This window comes from Mobula hypostoma, chromosome 23 (genome assembly GCF_963921235.1).
Source record: "Mobula hypostoma chromosome 23, sMobHyp1.1, whole genome shotgun sequence".
NCBI classification, from domain to species: domain Eukaryota; kingdom Metazoa; phylum Chordata; class Chondrichthyes; order Myliobatiformes; family Myliobatidae; genus Mobula; species Mobula hypostoma.
Window position 1 is genome coordinate 59,410,439 of NC_086119.1, and position 23,101 is coordinate 59,433,539.

General features: G+C 40.3%; 1 protein-coding gene across 4 annotated transcripts in view; it reads right to left on the reverse strand.

The window, feature by feature from the left end:
• cabin1 (calcineurin binding protein 1) overlaps positions 1 to 23,101 on the reverse strand; it is a 693,325-nt gene that overhangs the window by 609,257 nt on the left and 60,967 nt on the right. For all 4 annotated transcript variants that reach the window (XM_063031768.1, XM_063031766.1, XM_063031767.1 and 1 more), the window contains exons 6-8: positions 14,176 to 14,305; positions 11,544 to 11,693; positions 6,588 to 6,874 (exon numbers count right to left, since the gene is read on the reverse strand). In XM_063031768.1, the coding sequence (XP_062887838.1) occupies positions 6,588 to 6,874; positions 11,544 to 11,693; positions 14,176 to 14,305 (567 nt within the window). The remainder of the gene's footprint in view (positions 1 to 6,587; positions 6,875 to 11,543; positions 11,694 to 14,175; positions 14,306 to 23,101) is intronic.

The following is a 23,101-nucleotide window of genomic DNA, read 5'->3' on the forward strand; positions in this document are numbered from 1 at the left end:
TAGAACTCACTGCCTAAATGGTTTGAAACAGAAATCGCCTATTGCATTAATAGGAATAGGTTTGGAAAAAAATTTAGATTTAAATCCTTTTCAGAAAGGTGTTAGAGCAATTATTTATAATACAATTATGAATATATGTCCTGATGTATCGAATAAAATTAAGACTGATTGGGAAAGAGAACTTAAGATCACTGTACCGATTGAAAAATGGGAAAAAATTCTTCAATTATATGTGCTAAACATACGTTGATACAGTTTAAAGCAGTGCATAGGGCTCATATGTCTAAAGATAAATTATCTCGTTATTACTCTTATATAAACCCTATATGTGATAGATGTCATTCCGAGATAGCTTCTTTAACTCATATGTTCTGGTCATGTCCTTTATTGAAAAATATTAGAGAGATATTTTTGATATTATCTCAACTGCTTTGAAGATTGACTTACAACCTCACCCAATTACTGCCATTTTTGGGTTACCAATGATAGAATCAAGTCATTTAACCTCTTCAGCTCGTCAGATGATTGCATTTCTTACATTAATGGCTAGAAGATCCATTTTGCTGAATTGGAAAGAGATTAATCCTCCTACCACATTTCATTGGTTCTCTCAAACTATGCTGTGTCTAAATTTGGAAAAATTAGAAGTGTTGTTTATGATCCCTCTATTAAATTCAAAAAGACCTGGAGGCCATTTAGTCAACATTTTCATATGACGTAATTTGACCTTTTCCAAACTCCTTCTATCTCTTTGTAATATTGTTTGTGAGGAATAGAGTCGTCAACACTAATGCTTTCTTTTCCTTTTTTTTCATGATTTTTTTTTAGATATTTTTCTTTGTTTTATATTGTTCATCTGTATCCTACATGATTGGGAGTTTTATCATTTAAGTGTCAACTGGCTTTATAATTAACTATGCCAATTATAACAATGTATTCCCAATAACTTTGTACCATTACTATGCTATGTTTATCATTATGAAACTAATAAAAAGATTTAAAAAGGAATAGGTCAGTTCTCAAGATGGCTCAACATGCCAGGTTACAAATTGAGCACTGGAAAGCACACAACAACAGGAATTCTGCAGATGCTGGAAATTCAAGCAACACACATCAAAGTTGCTGGTGAACGCAGCAGGCCAGGCAGCATCTGTAGGAAGAGGTGCAGTCGACATTTCAGGCCGAGACCCTTCGTCAGGACTAAAGCACAATTAGCCTTTTGCAACTAATCACCAACAAAGTGGATCAAAAGACCTCCTTTTCACCAAACATTTTTCAGATGATTTGAGGCTCATTTGGTTGTTGCTCAATTCTTTCACCCCACTTGATAGTCTTGCCTTCAACAGTGCTTCAGTCCTTTTTCCTTAAATCATTTCAAACCTCTACCTCCCTCCCTTTAGCATGCAACCTGTTCAACCAAGTTTTTAATCCCGATTCCTCCTTCTGACAACTTCTCTTAAATTTTACATTGTAAAGTTGGAAGGTTTGCTTGGAAAATTTAAACCACTTTAAAAAGGTATTACAAAAATCCAACTGTTTTCTTCTAATAAAGAAAGGGAGGTAGAACTTAGTAGGAAATGGACTAATCTGTCAATTCCTGCAAATAGGTCCAAATGAAACATTTTTATACTCGAGTAGAAGCTACAGCAAATTAATTGAATGAGTGTGGATAAACAAATTATTCTGTTCACCTTAACAAATTATTTTACTTTATAAACGTAGTACCATTAGAAATCTATTTCATATATGGCAGACATAAATTGTTCACAAAAACTCTTATTTTTTAAAGTAACAAGTTGACCAGAGGCTTGAGTTAGTCACTAGTTCCCTGAGAGGGCAATACCTTCTCTGACCATCTTTCACACAATCCCTTTACTAAATATATTGATGCCCCATGAAGCCAAAGCAGAACAGGACTGCTAACCAGTTCCTAGGTCTGTACCAGGAATATCTTAAAATTTTAGAAGTTGTGAATATCTTATAAATTCCTTCCCTCAAGCAGTTAATCTGATCAACCATTCTAGTTAGCCCCCCCACCAACCCCTCTATATACCCTTGTCGATGCAGTGTAAAAGCTATTTTTATAATGCTGCTTACATTGTAAATACATGCTAGTATTTATGCACATTTTTATTCCATACCCATACTTTATCTTCTAACTTTATTTTTTTATAATTCTTTCTATTTAGTGAATGTAGCTTCTGTTGCATGTTGCACCAGCACACCAAATCAAATTCCTAAAACAGGCGTCCCCCGCTTTTTGAACATTTGCTTTACGAAACCTCACTGTTACGAAAGACCTACATTAGTTCCTTGTTTTCGCTAACAGAAGGTGTTTTCACTGTTACGAAGAAAGGCAGCGCACGATAAAAAAAAAGCAGCACACGAAATAAAAGGCAGCGCGCACTCCGAGCAGCCACTCTCCCCCGGATTCGGAACTGCATTCTCGCCGGCATTGCTTAAACACGTGCCTCTGAGCAGCCGTTAGCAAGATGAGTTCTAAGGTATCGGAAAAGCCTAAAGGAGCTCGTAAGGGTGTTACACTTAGCGTAAAACTAAACATAATTAAGCGTTTCGATCGTGGTGAACGAAGTAAGGATAAGGTGAGTTTGGCTTGTGGAAGCTGACGAAGATGATGTCGAAGAGGTTTTGGCATCCCATGACCAAGAACTGATAGATGAAGAGCTGATGCAATTGGAAGAAGAAAGGATAACAATCGAAACCGAATGAGTAATGATAAAGTACGACTTTAATTTTGAAAGGGTACGTCGGTTTAAGGCATATTTGCAGGATGGTTTGAGTGCTTACAAAGAACTGTGTTACATACCCCGTAACTGGGTTGCCAAACCAGCAGAAATGGATCACTCAGTTGGAGTCTGGATTACTAGAACTAAGAAAGTTTTATTAAAGAAACAAGCAACACAGTAATCGAAAGGATAATAAATGCAACAGTTCAGCAATGATAAACCCACAATGTGCACAGAATTAAGATAACAGCATCAATCAAGCTCTATCGTTGTCTAGGGATAAATGACCAATTTCAAAGTGACACAAAGTTCAGTCCAATTTAGTAGTTCAGTTCGCAGTAATCGTTGCCATGGTGATGGACAACGTGGGGGGAGGGAGAGAGAGAACGAGAACGGCTTCCACTCACAGACCGGCGATATTGCTCACAAGCAGCTTTCGGGCAGGTCCTTTGTGATGTCACCTGAGGTCACCGACTGTGACCCCTCCTCCAGATGCGGTCGATCCTCTGCAGTGAACCCGGCACCCAAGCTAGGGTGGACACACACCGGGTTCCCGCTGATCGTACCTTTCCACCCTGTGCGTTTAAGGTCCGATACTTCCCACCGACTCGTGAGAGGCGCACCGCTTCCAGGGTCTCGTTACCTCGGGTGTCGTGTGTGTCCTGCCTTAGCGAACCTGTCCCTTTTTATCCCCCTGCTGGGATATCGCCTGTCCATCACTTCAAACAGTTCAGGGTTCAAAGGGGGAGCCACTCCAGACAGCTCTCTCTCTCCCGTCCCTTCATTACACATCTCCAGATGCTGTTTCATTGTGTTCCTTATCTCTCTCTTGAAGACAGGTGGCAGACCAACTGCTGATCACACAGGACAGCTAACATCTTATCTATGTGTATTCTTGTCACAACTGTATGATAGAAAAATGCGCGAGGCTAAGCAGTCAAGCATACTGTTGTTTTTCAAGCCTTCCACAGCAGACGACGAACCTCGACCTTCGACATCGAGGCAGGCAGAGATAGAAGATGAGTTGCCTGCCCTAATGGAAACAGACGACAATGAGATGACACCCCAGTGTCCCACCACCCCAACCCCCAGGCCGCAGACAGATACCAATTCGCGGAGAATGCAGTGGTAGCCGGGAGGCACACAGCACATCTTTTAAGAAAAAAGCCGAAATAAACATGCTAATTAATCAGGTGCCGCCCGGCACGTAAATGTCAGGCCAGATCAGAAGCAATTGCTGATTTCACTTGCTTTATGCAATCGGCAGTCACCTCTGATCTGGGCCGACAATTACGTGCCAGGCGGCACCTAATTAATTAGGTTGTTTATTTCGGCTTTTTTCTTAAAGATGTGTTGGGTGCCTCCCGGCCACCACTAAACCCCTGCATGCTTTGCGGATCGGTATCGGGTTGCTGCCCAGAGGGTGGGAGCCACTGCACCACCCAAACTCCGACAACTCAGTCTAACACACCATCATCAGTGTGCTCGATGTCTTCCTGATTCCCATAAGTGATACTACACTGTACATACCTTATTTCTACTTTATACTGGCTGTGCATTTTTACGTGTTATTTGGTATGATTTGGCAGCTTCATAGCTTAAAGATTACTGGAGAGCGCTTGCGCCGTGTTTTAGCCGAGGGCTCTTGCGTGAGATTTTCGCTACGGAGAACAGTTCAGGCAATGATTGTGGAAAAGTATTTCTACTTTATATAGACTGTGTATTTATCATAACATTCCTGCTTTTACTATATGTTACTGTTATTTTAGGTTTTGTGTGTTATTTGGCATGATTTGGTAGGTTATTTTTGGGTCTGCAAACACTCACAAAATTTTCCCATATAAATAAATGGTAATTGCTTCTTCACTTTACAACATTCTGGTTTAAGAACCAATTTCAAAGGAACGCTCTACCTTTGGATGGCGGGGGAAACCTGTATACATGTAAATGTATATGGCAAGTAAAGTTGATCCTTGAACACCTCTCTTGTATTACCCCTTCTTTGAATCCACTTCCATCCACCCTGCTATTACAGCTTTTCCCACATGGTTTAAGGCAAAAGCATAAAGGAACACTACTGCACTCAAAATGACAATTCAAAAATTAACCAATACAAGGCAAAAAATCTATTATAACTCAAGAACAATACTCAAAAGAGAACTATTATTTTAAAAACTGGCTCAAAAGCTGTTTTCTCACTTTATCCCATCATTCTTCATGATCACATATATACAATGTCTATAAAAAGTACTTAACCCCCTTGAAAGTTTTCATGTTTTATGGTTTTACATTATTGAATCACTGGATTTAATCTGGCTTTTTGACACTGATCAACAGAAAAAGACTCTTTCATGTAAAAATGAAAACAGATCTCTACAAAGTGATCTAATTTAATTACAAATATAAAACATGAAATAATTGATTCCACAAGCATTCACCCCCTCCAAATCAGTATTTAGTAGAAGCAGCTTTGAGTTTGTGTGGCTGGTCTCTATCAGCTTTCCCCATCTAGACACAGCAATTTTTCCCCATTCTTCTTTGCAAAACTGCTCAAGCTCTAGTTGGATTGCATGGGGATTGAGAATGAACAGCCCTTTTCAAGTCCAGCCACAAATTCTCAGTTGGATTGAGGTCTAGACCCTGACTTGGCCACTCCAGAACATTAACTTTGTTGTTTTTAAGCTATTCCTGTGTAGCTTTAGTTTATGCTTGGGATCATGGCCTTGCTGGAAAACAAATCTTCTTCCAAGTTGCAGTTCTCTTGCAGACTGCATCAGGTTTTCCTCCAGGATTTCCCTGTATCTTGCTGCACTCATTTTACCCCCTACCTTCACAGGCCTTCCAGGACCTGCTGCAGTGAAGCATCCCCACAGCATGATGCAGTCACCACCATGCTTCACGTAGAGATGGTGTGTTCTTGATGATATGCAGAGTTCGGTCTGAAGGTCAAAAAGCTCAAATTTGGTTTCATCAGACCATAGAATCTGCTTCCAGCTGACATACCTTCTGGCAAGGTCTAGCCCAGATTTCCTTTGTTTTTTCCCTCTCAACAGTGACTTCCTTTTTGCCACTCTCTCATAAAGCTGCGACTGGTGAAGCACCCAGTCAGCAGTTGTTGTATATACAGTCTCTCCCATCTCAGCCACTGAAGCTATTAACTCCTCCAGAGTTGTCATAGTTCTCCTGGTGGCCTCACTCACTAGTCTCCTTCTTGCATGGTCACTCAGTTTTTGAGGACAGCCGTCTCTAGGCAGATTTACAGCTGTGTCATATTCCATCCATTTCTTAATGATTGACTTAACTGTACTCCAAACTGTACTTCAAAATTTTCTTGTACCCATCTCCTGACTTGTGCTTTTCAATATTCTTTTTACAGAGTTGCTTGGAGTATATTTTTGTCTTCATGGTGTCCTTTTTGACAGGATACTGACTTACCAGCAGTTGGACCTTCCAGACACAAGTGTATTTTTACTACTATCAATTGAAACACTCTGACTACAGAGGTCTCCAAAAACAAATCTCTGTTTGACTAATTATGTGACCTCTAAAACCAACTGTTTGCACCAGAGATAATGTGGTGTATCGTATTAAATGGGCGGGGGGGGGGGAATACTTATGCAATCTATTATTTAGTGTTTTATATTTGTAATTAATTTAGATCATTTTGTAGAGATCTGTTTTCACTTTGACACAAAAGAGTATTTTTCTGTTGATCAGTGTCAAAAAAGCCAAATTAAATCCACTGTGATTCAATGTTGTAAAACAATAAAACATGAAAATTTTGAGGGGGGGGGTGAATACTTCTTATTGGCACTATAAATGGTAATGATTCGCGCTGACCTTGCACTACAACAGCTTCTGCTACACTTGGAATAGGAGTTGGCGCAGCTGGTGTAACTGTGGCTGCTGCTGACATTGTTGGCGTTGTCACCACTGGTGTAGAACTGGAAGTCGTAGGATTAGGCTGGATGACACTGACAGGTGTGCCTGCTGATGATGTCAAGAGATGCTGGGAAGGATCTCTGTACATGCAAAGATCTATCATCCTTCCAAGACCGGGGTGAGGTGGCTCAGATGACGTCAAGCTGATGTACGTAGCCAACAGGCTCTCACCCAGGCACATCCACCTGCAATAAGAAAATCATATTCAGTGGCAATGTTACTTACAGAAACTCAAGTACTTAGTCAGTACTGTACAGGGGTGTTCGTGTGAATTGCATTAGAATGACAATCACAACAAAATACCAAATGATAATTCCATCAATAAAAGGCAGTGTTGACAGGCAGCAACTGTTCACCCTACAATTCATAGTATATATACCGCACAACTTAATTCATGAAGCAGTTTTAAAATTTGGTTTTCATTGTGTATTTGTACTTCCATACCAATTCTAGAGATAAACAAAGTGGATAAAGTTTGATTCCCTGCATTCCTCAGTAAGTAATATTTCCACTTTAAGTCTAGTTTCTTAGAAGGGAAGATAAGTAGGGCTTCAAGAATATTAAATCAATAAGGGAGAGAGGTGGAGAGACTGGGAAAAAAATCTAGCTCTAAACACAAGATGAAAATTAAAATTTTAAAACTGGAGGCAAAATGAGAATAAATAGCAGAAAAAGGTAACGATCAATCAAGAAAGAATAGAAAATGTGTACATGGCCACTTTAAATAGAGGAAAATGAACAACTGCAAAAGCCAGTCAGATTTACAGCCTGTTTAGAGCTGCAGTTCAAATGACACTTTTGATACACAAGGGAAGGAGTAACATCGCTGAAGCACGTTTATTCCTCTGAATGGAGACTTTAACCGTCAAAAAAATGTGTTCAACTTACTTCCTTTTTCATAAAAGGATGTTTACAGCTCAGAATGAAGCTACTCAACCCATCATGTCCATGTCAGCTCTGTACCAGAGCAACTCCAGATTCTTTCCCATATCATCAGGCAACCACAGAAACATAGAAACATAGAAAATAGGTGCAGGAGTAGGCCATTTGGCCCTACGAGCCTGCACCGCCATTCAGTATGATCATGGCTGATCATCCAACTCAGAACCCTGTACCTGCCTTCCCTGCATACCCCTTGATCCCTTTAGCCACAAGGGTCATATCTAACTCCCTCTTAAAATATAGCCAATCAACTGGCCTCAACTGTTTCCTGTGGCAGAGAATTTCACAGATTCACCACTCTCTGTGTGAAAAAGTTTTTCCTCATCTCGGTCCTAAAAGGCTTCCCCTTTATCCTTAATCTGTGACCCCTCGTTCTGGACTTCCCCAACATTGGGAACAATCTACCTGCATCTAGCCTGTCCAATTCCTTTAGAATTTTATAGGTTTCAATAAGATCCCCCTTCAATCTTCTAAATTCTAGTGAGTATAAGCCTAGTCAATCCAGTCTTTCTTCATATTAAAGTCCTGCCATCCCAGGAATCAATCTGGTGAACCTTCTTTGTACTCCCTCTATGGCAAGAATGTCTTTCCTCAAATTAGGGGACCAAAACTGCACACAATACTCCAGGTGTGGTCTCACCAAGGCCCCGTACAACTGCAGTAGAACTCCACTGCTCCTGTACTCAAATCCTGTTGCTAGGAATGCCAGCATACCATTCGCCTTTATCACCGCCTGCTGTACCTGCATGCTCACTTTCAATGACTGGTGTACAATGACACCCAGGTCTCACTGCACCTCCCCTTTTGCTAATCAGCCACCATTCAGATAATAATCAGGCGGGGGGAGAGAGAGCAGCGCGCCTTGCATGCGCAACCCTCCAGTGAAAAATGATATCGTATTCGTTACATAGGGGCCGTGGACAATTCTGATTTAATGGAGATGGATGTGAAAGAACAGAGGAACATCTGGAAAAATTTCTGAAACGCCAGTTCGCTGCTGTTGTTACTGCGTGATCAGCAATCTTTCGGAGGGAAGGCCTCAAAATCCTCAGCTTTGCCTGCTGTTGGCGACTGAGAGGGAGGTTGAATCGTTCAGACAGAGATGGCGCTCAGTACTCGGTGTCGGAGAGCTGATCAGAGCTCAAAGTTTTCAGATGACTCAGAGTCGGACTGTGGTCGGGTATGGCAGGGAGAGTTTTTCTTCCTTCTCCTGTCTGCGTAAGATGTGGGACATCTGAGAGACTTTGAACTTTTTACTGTGCTCATGGACTTCTTCATCAAGTTACGGTATTGTTGCACTGTTGTAATTATATGTTATAATTATGTGGTTTTGTTAGTTTTTTCAGTCTTGGTCTGTCCTGTGTTTTGTGATATCACACTGGAGGAAATATTGTATCATTTCTTAATGCATGCGTTACTAAATGACAATAAAAGAGGACTGCGTGTCTTCATAATCTAAATCTAATCGATAATCTGTTTTCCTGTTCTTGCCACCAAAGTGGATAACCTCACATTTATCCACATTAAATTGCATCTGCCATGAATTTGCCCATTCACTTAACCTATCCAAGTCACCCTGCATCCTCTTAGCACCCTCCTCACAGCTAACACTGCCGCCCAGCTTCTTGTCATCCACAAACTTGGAGATGCTGAATTTAATTCCTTCGTCTAAATCATTAATATATATTATAAACAACTGGGGTCCCAGCACTGAGCCTTGAATCCCTCCCCCTTGCACCATTTTTCAAGCCATGTATTCATCTGATATATCCTCCTATTTCTACTCTGACTAGCACGTGGCACTGGTAGTAATCCAGAGATTATCACCCTTGTGGTCCTACTTTTTAGTTTATCTCCTAACTCCCTAAATTCACCTTGTAGGACCTCATCCCATCTTTTACCTATATCGTTGGTACCTATGTGCACCACGACCACTGGCTGTTCACCCTCCCCCTCCAGGATGTCCTGCAGCCGCTCAGAGACATCCTTGACCCTTGCACCAGGGAGGCAACATATCCTCCTGGAGTCTCGTTTGTGGTGAGAGTCCTGGTGGCAGCAGTGAGAAGAAAGCATCACTTGGGTATTGCGGGGTCCCTGCTAACAGATGCTGCTTTTCTGCAACAACACTCCATGTTGATGTGCTCAATGGTGGGGAAGGTTTTACCCAAGATGGACTAAGCATATCATCATGCAGAGCTTATGACACTAAAATAGCATGGCTTTCCCAAAAACAAATTCAGTACTAGTTTAAAAGGATGATAAGTTAAAAAAAATTTAAAATTCTTGGCGTTAATGAGTTCTGAAAATAAGCTGGAAAATTATAGGCCTGCCATCAGCAGTTATTGGAAGGTAGTTTAAAGTATTTGAATAGACAAGGACTGATTAGGGATAATCAACATGGCTTTGTGCGTGGTAGGTCATGCCTAACTAATCTTAAGAGTTTGCAAGGAAGTTACCAGGAAAGTTAATTAAGGTAAGGCAATGGATGGACTTCAATACAAGGACTTCAGCAGGGCCTTTGACAAGGTCCCACATGGAAAGCATGTCAAGAGGTTCAGTTGCTTGGCATTCAGGATGAGGAAGCAAATTGGATTAGAAATTGGCTTCACAGGAGACACCAGAGTGGTAGTAGGTGATTGCCTCTCTGATAAGTGGCATGCCACAGGTATCAGTGCTAAGTCCATTGTTTTTTGTCACCTATATCAATGATCTGTATGATAATGCAGTAAACTGGATCAGCAAATTTCCAGATGACACCAAGATTAGGTGTGTAGTGGACAGTGAGAAAGGCTATCAAAGCCTGCAGTGGGATCTGGACCAGCCAGATGAATTAATTGAAAAATGACAGACAACAGTGAAGTGTTGCACTTTGGGAGGACAAAGCAGGGTAGGACTTCCACAGTAAATAAAGGGGCACTGAGGAGTGCAGTAGAATATAATACAGACCCATAATTCCTTGAAACTGACTTCAGAAGTAGATAAGGTCATAAACAGACCTTCTGGCACATTGGTCTTCATAAATAAAAGTACAGGAGTTAAGATGTTATGTTGAAATTTTGTATACTTTGGTGAAGCCTAATTTGGAGTATTGTGTGCAGTGTTGGTAACTTACCTATAGGAAACTTGTAAGCAAGATTGAAAGAGTGCAGAGAAAGTTTACAAGGATGCTACCAGGACTTGAGGACCTGCGTTTTATGGAAAGGTTGAATGGCTTAAGACGTTATTCCCCACAGCAGAGGAGAATGAGGAGAGATCTGATAGAGGTATACAAAATTATGAGGGGTACAGATAGGGAAAATGCAAGAAGGCTTTTTCCACTGAGCTTGGGTGAGATTAAAACTAGAGGTCATGGGTTAAGTGTGAAAGCTAAAATATTTAAGGGGAACATGAGGGGGTACCTCTTCACTGAGAGAGTGGTGAGAGTATGGAAAGAGCTGCAATCATAAGCTGATAGATTCATGTTTGATTTTAACATGAGAAATTTGGATAGGTACATGGATGGGAGGGTTACGGAGGGCATGGACTGGGTGCAGGTCAATGGGACTAGGCAGATTAATAGCTCAGCACAGACTAGATGGGCCAAAGGGCCTACTTCTGTGCTGTAGTGTTCTTTAACTCTATCTATTTCATTCATAACGTCTCTCAGAGAATTGCGACGTGATCTCAATTACAGAAATTTAGGATGTTAATGGTAGGCACCAAAATTTAAAGTATTTAATTAGTTATGATCATTATATAATCCTGTCAAGATATGTTCTAATTTCATCTAGTTTTACAAATACTTAATTGCAGATTATTTACTTTTTTTATGGTAAAGGAATCTACCGTTTGCTGAAAACACATGGTAGTTGAAAATAGAGCAGATAGGGGATTAAACATGCACTTCACCAATAGACTGCATTGGTTACATACGTGAATTGAGAGATTGGTTGTGCTAGCTGAAGACACGGCTCTTCCTCTTGAACTGCCAGTGCCTGTTTACTCCTGCGTAGCTCAAGTGCTTCCTCAATCACAGCCCGAGCCTCAGCTGGATCCACATCCAAAGCATGAATGGACATATCACTAACCACAAAAAGAACACAAATTAAGCAAATGTTGAAGTGAAAACTAATAAATATTGCAGCACAAACTGACTTCTTGTCCTTTTGTGCATTGTTTTGAATTAAGATCTGTGAGGAAGAGAAAAGCCAACTAAACTTCCTCACTTTAAGATTATATCCCATGTGCAAGATCTCAACATACAGTTATGTCTGCTAGAGGTGCCTTTGGCAAAAATAGGCACAAATTATAATTTTTCATCCGTGCAGAATTCATCTTCATTTTTTTTATTCCTTCTCCCTCTCGCTCCAGAAATGTATCCCAATTAAACTGTAATAACCAAAGATAAAGTGTGGTTTGATAAAGCAATCGAAAAAATTGAAGGATGGCACAGCTGATATTGTTAAAAGCCGTTTGACAGACTTGCCGCACGATATAGCTAACTGGATGAGAGGGGTGGAGGTTGGGCAATAAAAATTGAATCACGAAAGGCAGATAACAGCTGCTTCTGAGAATGTTTTTAAATGTTATTGTTCTGATCTGGAGCAAGGCCCGCCCTCAATACTCATTAGAAATATGGAATGATCACTCAGCAGTTAGTGCTCTATATGAAATAAGTGATGAATAGGCAAGGTTTTCTTTTGCAGAAACATACAAAAATAGAATGCAGCAACAGGTTTCAGATGATGATATGAACAGGGGTGAGCTGGGAATACAAGTGAAATATAAAACTAGAATTGTGTAGGGATTCCTTTTGCAACAAAGAATATGCACAATACATAATAAACAGTACAATTATTGTTTTCAAAGGATGAGAAATTGCAAGCCTAGACAGTTTTCACAAAGATTGTTGACATTGGTTAGATACATTACAATATTTGTTAATAAAATTCATTAATACATTTGTTAAAAAGATTTTATTGACTTTGCAAATAGAAGTACAGAGGGGAAAAAAGTTTAGCCTCTAGTGATGGCTGATATTGACATTCTTGAATCTAATTCTGGACACCAGACTTTAGAAAATCGTCTAGGGCTTTTAGAGTATGTGTGGAAGGGATCAACAAGAGATTACCAAGGATGAAACTTTTAAGTTTCATAGTGACTAGACAATGTGAATACTTCTGGTGGTGAAGTTAGGATTTGTTAGAGTTTAACATTTTTAAGTTGTTGATGAAATATGTAAATATTTCTGTCAGAAAGATTGGCAGCAAGAGACACTATTTAAGGTAACTGTCAACAGAATCAGAGGGGACACAAGATATAAAGATGATCCTGCAGTGTTTAAAATTGGAAAATATCAATAAAAAACCTTTCATACAGCAACTGGACAAGCTGAAAAGGGAAAGGTCTACATGGAAAAAGTCTAGGGATTTGGACTATTCAGATAACTATTTCAAAACGCAATTTCAGGCAGAGACTGTACAGAAATAGCCTTGCTCTGTGGTACATCATTCTATTATCCTATAAACCAACTCCTTCATTACAAGACAAACACTCATTGCTGTAGGGTAACAAGTGCCAAAATAAAAACCGAAAACATTTCGCTGCAGAAAACTATATAATTACCAAGTACAACAAACACCTGTTCTATTTAGAAACAGCTGAATTATGTGCACAACAGGCATAGAAGAGGGCAGTCTCTTCCTGCAAGAATGTCTTGCAGTGTCTGGGTTTAAAAATGGAGAAATCAAAAATATTCACCAAATATTTGAAAGCTGCAAAAGAAGAACTTAAATTTGTCTTCAAACAGGATGCAAGGGATGCAACAATCCTGAAACATATTCATTGAAGTTATTTGAGTGTATTGTAGTCATACTCGATTTAAAAGATGCAACAAAGTCACTGTTCTCAATTTAGCTTACCCTCTCCATTTTATAGTTGAAATATTTACCACTTCAATTCTTATAACTTTCGTCTCCATTGTTGTCATTCTCTCTTTAGCATATATGCACACTCTTCATTCTTGCCCACTGTCATTCACTGCCTTCTCCCTTCTTCTGATTCCCCATCTCTTCATTAACATAACATTGTTTCTCGCCCATTTTTGTAACATTACTTATTTTAAAAACTATTGCAACCACTTTACCCTATCAATTTTTCTTCCTCTAGTCTGCAACTATTTTCAATAATCTGCCAGCTCCACACCTCACTGCCCACGTGCTCAACAAATTCCAAACGGCTTCATTTACTCTCATTTTCACTGCTATCCATTTTCCCCATCTTTTATTTTTCTCTACCATTTTCCTTGTTATCCATCGTCGTTGCTGTTTTATTATCCTTTTCTATCAATCTCAGGTGCTGATTTCCAACTCCCTTTGTCACCTTTTGCACCCATTTCCAATTAGTTAATCCTCAATTTACCTCCATTACATTTACCTATAGTTTTCAAAAATAGAATTATTGTATCTGGTTCAGAAAATCGATCTACCACAGTGAGATCGTAATTTTGTCCACTACTATCACCAAGTGAGAATTAAATTGAAACGTTGTTTGTGTGGCTACTTACCATTTCAAGAACATACGAAAAGAATCCTTCCTCAAGCAAGGCTGCTCTTCAAAAATCTTCTCTTTCAAAACTAGGCCCTTACTATACCGGCAGTCTTTCTCCAAAGCTTTGCATATGTAATAAAGACAATCTGAAATGAGAAACAATGAGGTTTCACATGTGTTGTTTTAAATAATGCATGGTTTGCTAACCCACCTCCAAGTATCAGACATTTCAGTGTCTATAATGATCCACCTACAAAGTTTCAAACCCCAGGTTAAACTACAAAGCCTTTTGGCTTTGAGTCACTGACAAATTAAGCAAAGTACTCTGCAAAAAAAGATTGTGTTGAAATTATTCTACAGCAGAGAGTGAATTAAACTAGCAATGTGCTGTTGGCCAACACATGTACAGTGCTAACCATTTAAATCAATGCTTCTGAGCCCATATAACTCTGTCCACGTAACAGATAGTCAACATTGCCTGCCAAAGGTAAAGTTAGACCTTGGCTGAGGTATATTGATAATATAATGTTGCAACATCAATTCATCTTCAATGCTTATGATGTTGGCATGTAACCAATTTCATACAAAAAAAACACAATTCAATCTGTGGAAGAGCCCTTAATCAATGATCCCAATACCAGCAGTCCATCATGAATACATATACCAAAAATAAAAACTCAAACACTTCAAAACCCAACACTAGCAACCATTCTAACAATCAATTAATTTTGAAAAATGTTTCTCCTCTACAAGATAGGAAAACTGTTTCAGTAGCTCGTGCTTTTTGAAGGCATCCAGTTGAAAATAGGCAAGCAATGAGTATAAATAATTTTACTACTCAGCACTGGTAATACACAACTATTCAGCTGCTGTCAGTATCTCGTCTTCCTCAGCTACCTTCTTGGATGCTGCTGCCTCAGTAATTGCTCCCTTCATGCTATCCCTTTACGAAGTTACAATATTACTTACAGGATCATTGATAACTGCAATAGCCAATAATTCGCTATTCCATATTCCTAATTTTAGGAAGAGTTCAGCATCAGCATGATCTACTATAATTTCACATGGTGAAAATATATTGAAGTTATCATTACTTCAAACAAAAATGTACATGGAGCAATTCTGTATTGTTTCCTGCTTTAAATGTATCCCAGTTTTTCTTCAGGAAGTTCACTGCTTGAAGCAAATGCACATTAAAGGATAGGCATCTTGCAGTAATTTTTTTAATATATAAATCATAGATTTATACATAAATCAAGAGTCCAATGACTCTACTCGATTTACAATTATGACTACGTAGCTGAGCACTGCTCCAATGCCATACTTAAGTTTGCTGATGACACCACTGTTGTCGGTCGAATCAAAGGTGGTGATGAATCAGCATATAGGAGGGAGATTGAAAATCTGTACCCACTTCAACTCTGCTTCCCACTCCCATTCAGATATGTCCATACATGACCTCCTCCTAGTGCCATGATGAGGCTAAACTCAGGTTGGAGGAGCAACACCTCATATACCATCTAGGCATTCTCCAGCCCCTTGGTATAACACAGAATTCTCCAACTTCCAGCTATTCCCTCCCCCTCCCTTCCCCTATCCCTATGTCACTCTGCCCCCTCCCCCAGCTGCCTATCACCTCCCACATGGTTCCACCTCCTTCTACTACCCATTGTTCTACCCTATTCTTTCTTCACCTTTCCTGTCGATCCCCTCCTTGCCTCCCTTCCCCCACCCCTTTATCTTTCCCCTTACTGGTTTTTCACCTGGAACCTACCGGCCTTCTCCTTCCCACCCTCCCCCCACCTTCTTTATAGGGCCTTTGCCCCTTCCCCCTACAGTCCTGACAAAGGGTTCCAGCCCGAAACGTCAACTGATCATTTCCACAGATGCTGCCCGACCTGCTGAGTTCCTCCAGCGTGTTGTGAGTGTTGCTTTGACCCCAGCATCTGCAGATTCATCGTTTCCACGGATGCTGCCCGACCTGCTGAGTTCCTCCAGCGTGTTGTGAGTGTTGAAAATCTGTTTGAATGGTGCCACAACACCACTCAGCAATACCAAAGAGCTGATTATTTACTACAGGAGGAAGAAACTCTAGGTCCATGAGCCAGTTCTCATTACAGGTGTCCCCGCTTTTCGAACATTCGCTTTACGAAATCTCACTGTTACGAAAGACCTACATTAGTTCCCTGTTTTCGCTAACAGAAGGTGTTTTCACTGTTACGAAAAAAGCAGCGCGTGCTCCGAGCAGCCGGTCTCCCCGGATTCGGAACGGCATTCTCGCCGGCATTGCTTAAACACGTGCCTTTGAGCAGCCGTTTGCAAGATGAGTTCTATGGTATCGGAAAAGCCTGAAAGGGCTCGTAAGGGTGTTACACTTAGCATAAAACTAGACATAATTAAGCGTTTTGATTAATTATTATTAATTATTAAGTAAGGACTAAGTGAGTTTGATTTGTGGAAGCTGACAAAGATGATGTTGAAGAGGTTTTGGCATCACATGACCAAGAACTGATAGATGAAGAGCTGATGCAATTGGAAGAGGAAAGGATAACAATCGAAATCGAATGAGTAATGATAAAGTACAACTTTAATTTTGAAAGGGTACGACGGTTTAGGGGATATTTGCAGGATGGTTTGAGTGCTTACAAAGAACTGTATGATAGAAAAATGCACGAGGCTCAGCAGTCAAGCAAGTCTTCCACATCAGCCACAGCAGACGACGAACCTCAACCTTCGACATCGAGGTGGGCAGTCATTGGAGAAAATGAGCTGCCTGTTCTAATGGAAACAGATGATGAGATGACTCCCCAGTGTCCCACCACCCCAACACCCAGGCCACGGACAGATACCCACTCGCGGAGAATGCAACGGTAGCCAGGAGGCACACAGCACATCTTTCAGAAAAAAGCCGAAATAAACAAGCTAATTAATTAGGTGCTGCCGGACATGTAATTGTCGGCCCAGATCAAAGGCGATGCAATCTAATCCACTAATGAGCACATCTACAAAGAGCACTGCCAAAAGACAGCAGCATCTACTGTCGAGGACCCTATCACCCTGGCCATGTTCTCTTCTCACTGCTGTCATCAGCAAAGAGGTACAAGTGCCTTAGATCCCACACCACAAAGGTCAGGAGCAGTTATAACTCTTCAAACATTAGGTTCCTGAACCATCATGGATAACTTCACTCACCGCAACACTGAACTGATTCACAACCTATGGCCTCATTTTCATCTTGTGTTCTGGATATTATTTATTACTTATGTATTTATTATTACACTGGATTCTGGATAACCAAGTCACATCAGGACCAGTACATTTTGGCCCAATTAGCAGCTGCCCCAACTCGCCAGAGTTTCATGCAAATAATTTTAAAAATATTTAAAAAAAGACAAACTGAGGTTTAACTGAGTAACAAATCATATATTTAAATGAAATACAGAATATATTAGAACACTATCAATACTACTACAGTACTAAAAACTAATAGTTATTGGAAGAATTTATCCAGTGTACACTGCTACGTTCTTTTGATTGGCTGTAAATGAACAAAATCAGTGCCAACACCTAGTGTAGATAATGGCCTTCATACAATGCCTTCAATGATTACATCCTCCAAATGTTTATTTTCATGGTAACATTAAAGACAATTGTCAATAACTTCAAATTCTTCATAGTTCCTAATTTGAAGTAGTGAAATTGTTTTAATTTTCATTCCCGGCAGTTTTTTGGGCATCTCTAAGCCTGAATGCTTGAGACTGTAGTGAGCAAAAGAGTTCTGAATTGGCTTACTGCTTATTTCTCACCAGCTATCAGTGACAAAAACACAAACACATGCAACTAACGCTAAATAAAAACTGTTCTTTCCACACATAGTGTAGTGTCTAACAACCAAACACAAGTGTACACAACTGTTGCTAGTTTGAAACTGTTTGGCAACAGTCTCCTGTTCCAATTAAGCAGCAAAGTATCCCAAACTAACAAAAGGGATTCTGGCTATTTTCCTCGATTAGTTTTGTCTTCAGGATTTGTCTCAAATCCAGCCCTGATTTATCAATGGCACAATCCACCGTATTTGGTTTTTTTTTGTATTTGTACAGTTTGTCTTCTTTTGGACACTGTTTGTCAATCTTTGTTCATGTATAGTTTCTTGTAAAATCTATTGTATTTCTTTAGTTTGCTGAAAATGTCTACAAGAAAATGAAACTCAGTAGTATATGGAGATATATACTGTACATATTATGATAATAAATTTACTTTGACTTTGAATGACTTTTAGTCCCTGGACTCAAGAAAAGCTGAGCAATCATCCACGAGCAACAGGACTATGTGTTAATGGAAGAGCATGTGGGGACTGAGTTCCTGAACGCATGAGATGATTAGTGAAAGCATCTTGGCCATCTTCAACTGTTGATGAGTAATGAGCCATAATTTCTTTTTGTTCTGGACATATCTACAGCAATAATCTTTTGTTTGCTGAGCACTAACAGTAGCTTGGCCTTTGACACAGTAAATTTTATCCAGCATGTATCTATGGGAGAGGGCAGTTTCACCTACATTAAAGATAGTAGTGGGATTAAACTCATGAATATATTTCTGCCAGCCAGATGTCACAATTCAAACAGCAAAAAACAGCTATCATTAGGATTAAAACTGTCAGCCATTGCTGCAAAGCTTTCAACTTTCTGCACAATACTTTCTTTTGATAAAACTATGCTTGGGCAAGCTTTAACTATCATATCAAGCAAAGTGTACCTTCTCCAATCTCAGATTTTTTCAGGTCATTCCTTTTGGTGTTAGTATTTCATCCTCTGCTCAATCTTATTTTTTCTTTCAGCATTCTTTATCCAGTCAGTGTATTATACTTGACATAAAATTCAGTCTGTATTTCTTTGCATGTTCTTTCTTCATTGAGACCCTTCAGTGCTTTGCACTTAGTGTGCAGTTCTTGAAAGGTAACAAGTTTTTTTGCCAAGGCCAGTTATGATGCTCATTTACACTTTAAGGGTTCATTTGCACAAAACAAACTCATCAAATAGAAATTGGAGCACACACTAATGTGTTCAAACATTTGTCTCAAATCCAGCCCCAATTTATCGACGGCCCAATCTACTGTATTTGTTTTTTTTTGTATTTGTACAGTTTGTCTTCTTTTGGACACTGGTTGTTTGTCAATCTTTGTTCATGTATAGTTTTTCATAAAATCTGTTGTATTTCTTTAGTTTCCTGTAAATGAATAGTGGATTCATTGCCATATGGAGACACAAGAGACTGTAGATGCTGAAATCTCATTCATTGCCACATACTTCAATGTGGAGCAAATGATGACAACAATATGCAGAAGCTGCCTATGAGGGCTGGAGTTGGTTAGACTGAGGAGAGCACTGTGGCCACTCAGTATGAAAATGCTGGGTGCTGGACTCTGGGCTCAGAGCTTCAAACTCACCGGGACATTGTTGGTATCATTGACATTATGGACTGTTGTTGGGGAAGCACTAGTAAATAAGCTTATAACTGTGGAGAAATTTCTGGACGAGAGAGCTGTGCACTGGATGATAAGGAAGATCATAGTGTCCTTTTATTTTAAGATATACATTATTCATAATATACCCAGTAAATATAATCACTGCTCTACTTTGTCTACATTCACCATGCCATTAGTTCATTCTTTTCTCAAGCAACACAGCCATGGACACATAGGGTGCGGGCCCGCAATGTCCATTGTGGTCTTCCCCTTCACCATGCTTCACCATGCTTCAGTTTGTCCATCAGCATAGACATCTGCACTTTGGTGACAGCATTCCCTTGCAGACATCTCCTCACACTGGAAGACTCAAGTTTCATGCAGATGACAGTACAGCTTTCACTGGATTACTGATCCTCCAGCAGTGTCTATCTGTGTTGGTCTACAAACCAAGGAATGCTCAGGACAAGCTTCTAAAGAACTTCGCATCCTTTTCCAGACCTTGGCCGATGCACAACGCACAAAGTGGAAAATTACCTCATCCACACTGCCACCAACTTAAGGACACCAAGCAGTGAGTGTGAGACTAACTGTGCAGGAAGTCTTTGATGAGTAGGGTCCTTCTTGTTGCCAGCCAAACAAGGTCTTGGTGAGTCCTGGTGAAGAGGAATTCAGTCAAGCAACTGACAGTCTGCTTGAGAAATCATCCTGCAGAATCCGTCATGTCCCCCCCTGTCATCCCTGCAGAACTTTCCATGGTGGACATGGCCAAAGGCTGGTTTTCCAAAGAGACATAGAAATAGACATAGACTTCTCTGCAAAGGGCAAACAGTACAGCAAAGCCCAACTGAAAGGAACTTTGCATGGCAACAAGGTGAGGCCCAGCCTTCACAACACTGAGGACAGGTAGAATTTCAGCAAGAGTGAAAGCTGCAACGTGGTCTGCATGAAACTGGGTGTTCCAGTGTGAGGAGATGTCAGCAAGGGAATGCTGATTTACAGAGGCAATATGTAGTGAGGAGAGGGCAACATTGCACTCAACAGGACAAGCTGCAACGTAAAAGGTAGACAAAATCTAAAAGGGCGAACACAGGACTGAAGGCATTATATTTGAATGCACGCAGTATACAAAATAAGGTAGATGAACTTGTAACGCAGTTGCAGATTGGCATGTGTGATATTCTAGGCATCACTGATGCATGGCTAAAAGATTATAGCTGGGAGCTTAATGTCCAAAGATACACATTGTATCAAAAGTGCAGGCAGGATGGCAGAGGGAATGGCGTTGCTCTGTTGGTAAAAAAAAATGAAATCAAATCATTAAAAAGACATGACATAGGGTCAGAAAGTTGAATCAACTGAAGGAATGGCAAGGGTAAAAAAAAAGACCCTGAAAAGAGTTATATACAGACCCCCCCCCCCAAAAAGTAGTAAGGATGTGGTCTACAAATTAGAGTAGGAGATAGGAAACACATGCCAAAAGGGCAATGTTACAATAGTCAAAGGGAATATCAATAGGCAGGTAGATTGTGAAAATCAGGTTCTTGCTGGATTCCAAGAGGGGGAATTTCTAGAATGCCCATGAGATGGCTTTTTAGAGCAGTTCGTGGTTGAGCCCACTAGGGGATCAGCTGTTCTGGATTGGGTGTTGTGCAATGAACCAGAATTGATTAGAGAGCTTAAGGTAAAAGAACCCTTAGTGGCAACAATCATAATATGATTGAATTCACCCTGAAATTTGAGGAGGAGAAGATAAAGTCAGATGTATCAGTATTACAGTGGAGTAAGGGAATTACAGTGGTATGAGAAGTGAGTTGGCCAAAGTTGATTGGAAAAGAATACTGGCAAGGATGACGGCAGAGCAACAATGGCTGGAATTTCTGGAAGCAATTCAGAAGGCACAGGATATATACATCCCAAAGAGGAAGAGGTATTCTAAAGGAATGATGACACAACCATGGCTAACAAGAGAAATCAAAGCCAACATAAAAGCCAAAGACAAGCAACACACATCAAAGTTGCTGGTGAACGCAGCAGGCCAGGCAGCATCTCTAGGAAGAGGTGCAGTCGATGTTTCAGGCCGAGTCCCTTCGTCAGGACTAACTGAAGGAATATAATAGAGCAAAAATTAGTGAGAAGTTAGAGGGTTGGGAAGAGTTTAAAAAACAACAGAAGGCAACTAAAAAAGTAAAGATGGAACATGAAAGTGAGCAAGCCAATAATATTAAAGATGATACCAAAAGTTTCCTCAGATACATAAAATGTAAAAAGGCAGGCCAGAGTGGATATCGGATCACTGGAAAACGGTGCTGGAGAGGTGGCAATGGGGAACAAGGAAATTGCGAATGAACTGAGAAGTATTTAACATCAGTCTTCATTGTGGAATTCTATGAAGAAACAACAAGCAGTTTAGACAAAGGAGAATCAGTTGATATTGTGTACTTAGATTTTCAGACAGCCTTTCACAAGGTGACACGCATGAGGCTGCTTAACAAGTTACGAGTCCGTGGTATTACAAGGAAGATTCTAGCATGGATAAAGCAGTGACTGGTTGGCAGGAGGCACAGATTGGGAATAAAGGGAGCATTTTCTGGCTGGCTGCTGGTGACGTGGTGTTCCACAGGGAGTCTGTGTTGGGACAGATTCTTTTTACAAAATATGTCAATGATTTGAATGATGGAATTGATGGCTTCGTTGCAAAGTTTTCAGAAGATATAAAGATAGATGGAAGGGTAGATAGTTTAGAGCAGTGGTCCCCAACCTCCGGGCTGCGGAGATCTGATCTGGGCCGACATTTACTTGCCGGACGGCACCTAATTAATTAGCTTATTTATTTCGGCTTTTTTCTTAAAGATGTGCTGGGTGCGTCCCAGCTACCACTGCACCCCTGCGTGCTTCGGAGGTTGGGGACCACTGGTTTAGAGGAAGTAAAGAGGCTACAGGTGGATTTAGATTAGGAGAAAGGGCAAAAAAAGTGGCAGATGGAATACAGTGTCAGGAAGTGTGTGGTCAAGCACTTTGGTAGAGGAAATGAAAGGGTTGATGGTTTTCTAAATGAAGAGAAAATACAAAAGTCTGAGGCATAAAGGGATTTGGTAGACCTTATGCAGGATTCCCTAAAGGTTAATTTTTTTATTTCAAGAGAGCTAGAATATAAAAACAAGGATGTAATGCTGAGAAGAGAAAATCTGCAGATGCTGGAATCCAATCAACACACACAAAATGCTGGGAGGAACTCCGCAGACCAGGAAGCATCTATGGAAGAAAGTACAGTTGACGTTTCGGGTTGAGACGCATCAGCAGGACTCAATGTAATGCTGAAACTTTCCAAACCACTGGTGAGACCTCCCTTGGAGTACTGCAAGTAGTTTTGGGCCCCTTACCTTAGAAAGGATGTGCTGAAACAGGAGTGGATTCAAAGGAAGTTCACGAAAATAATTGCAGGATTGAATGGCTTGTCATATGAAGAGCATTTGAT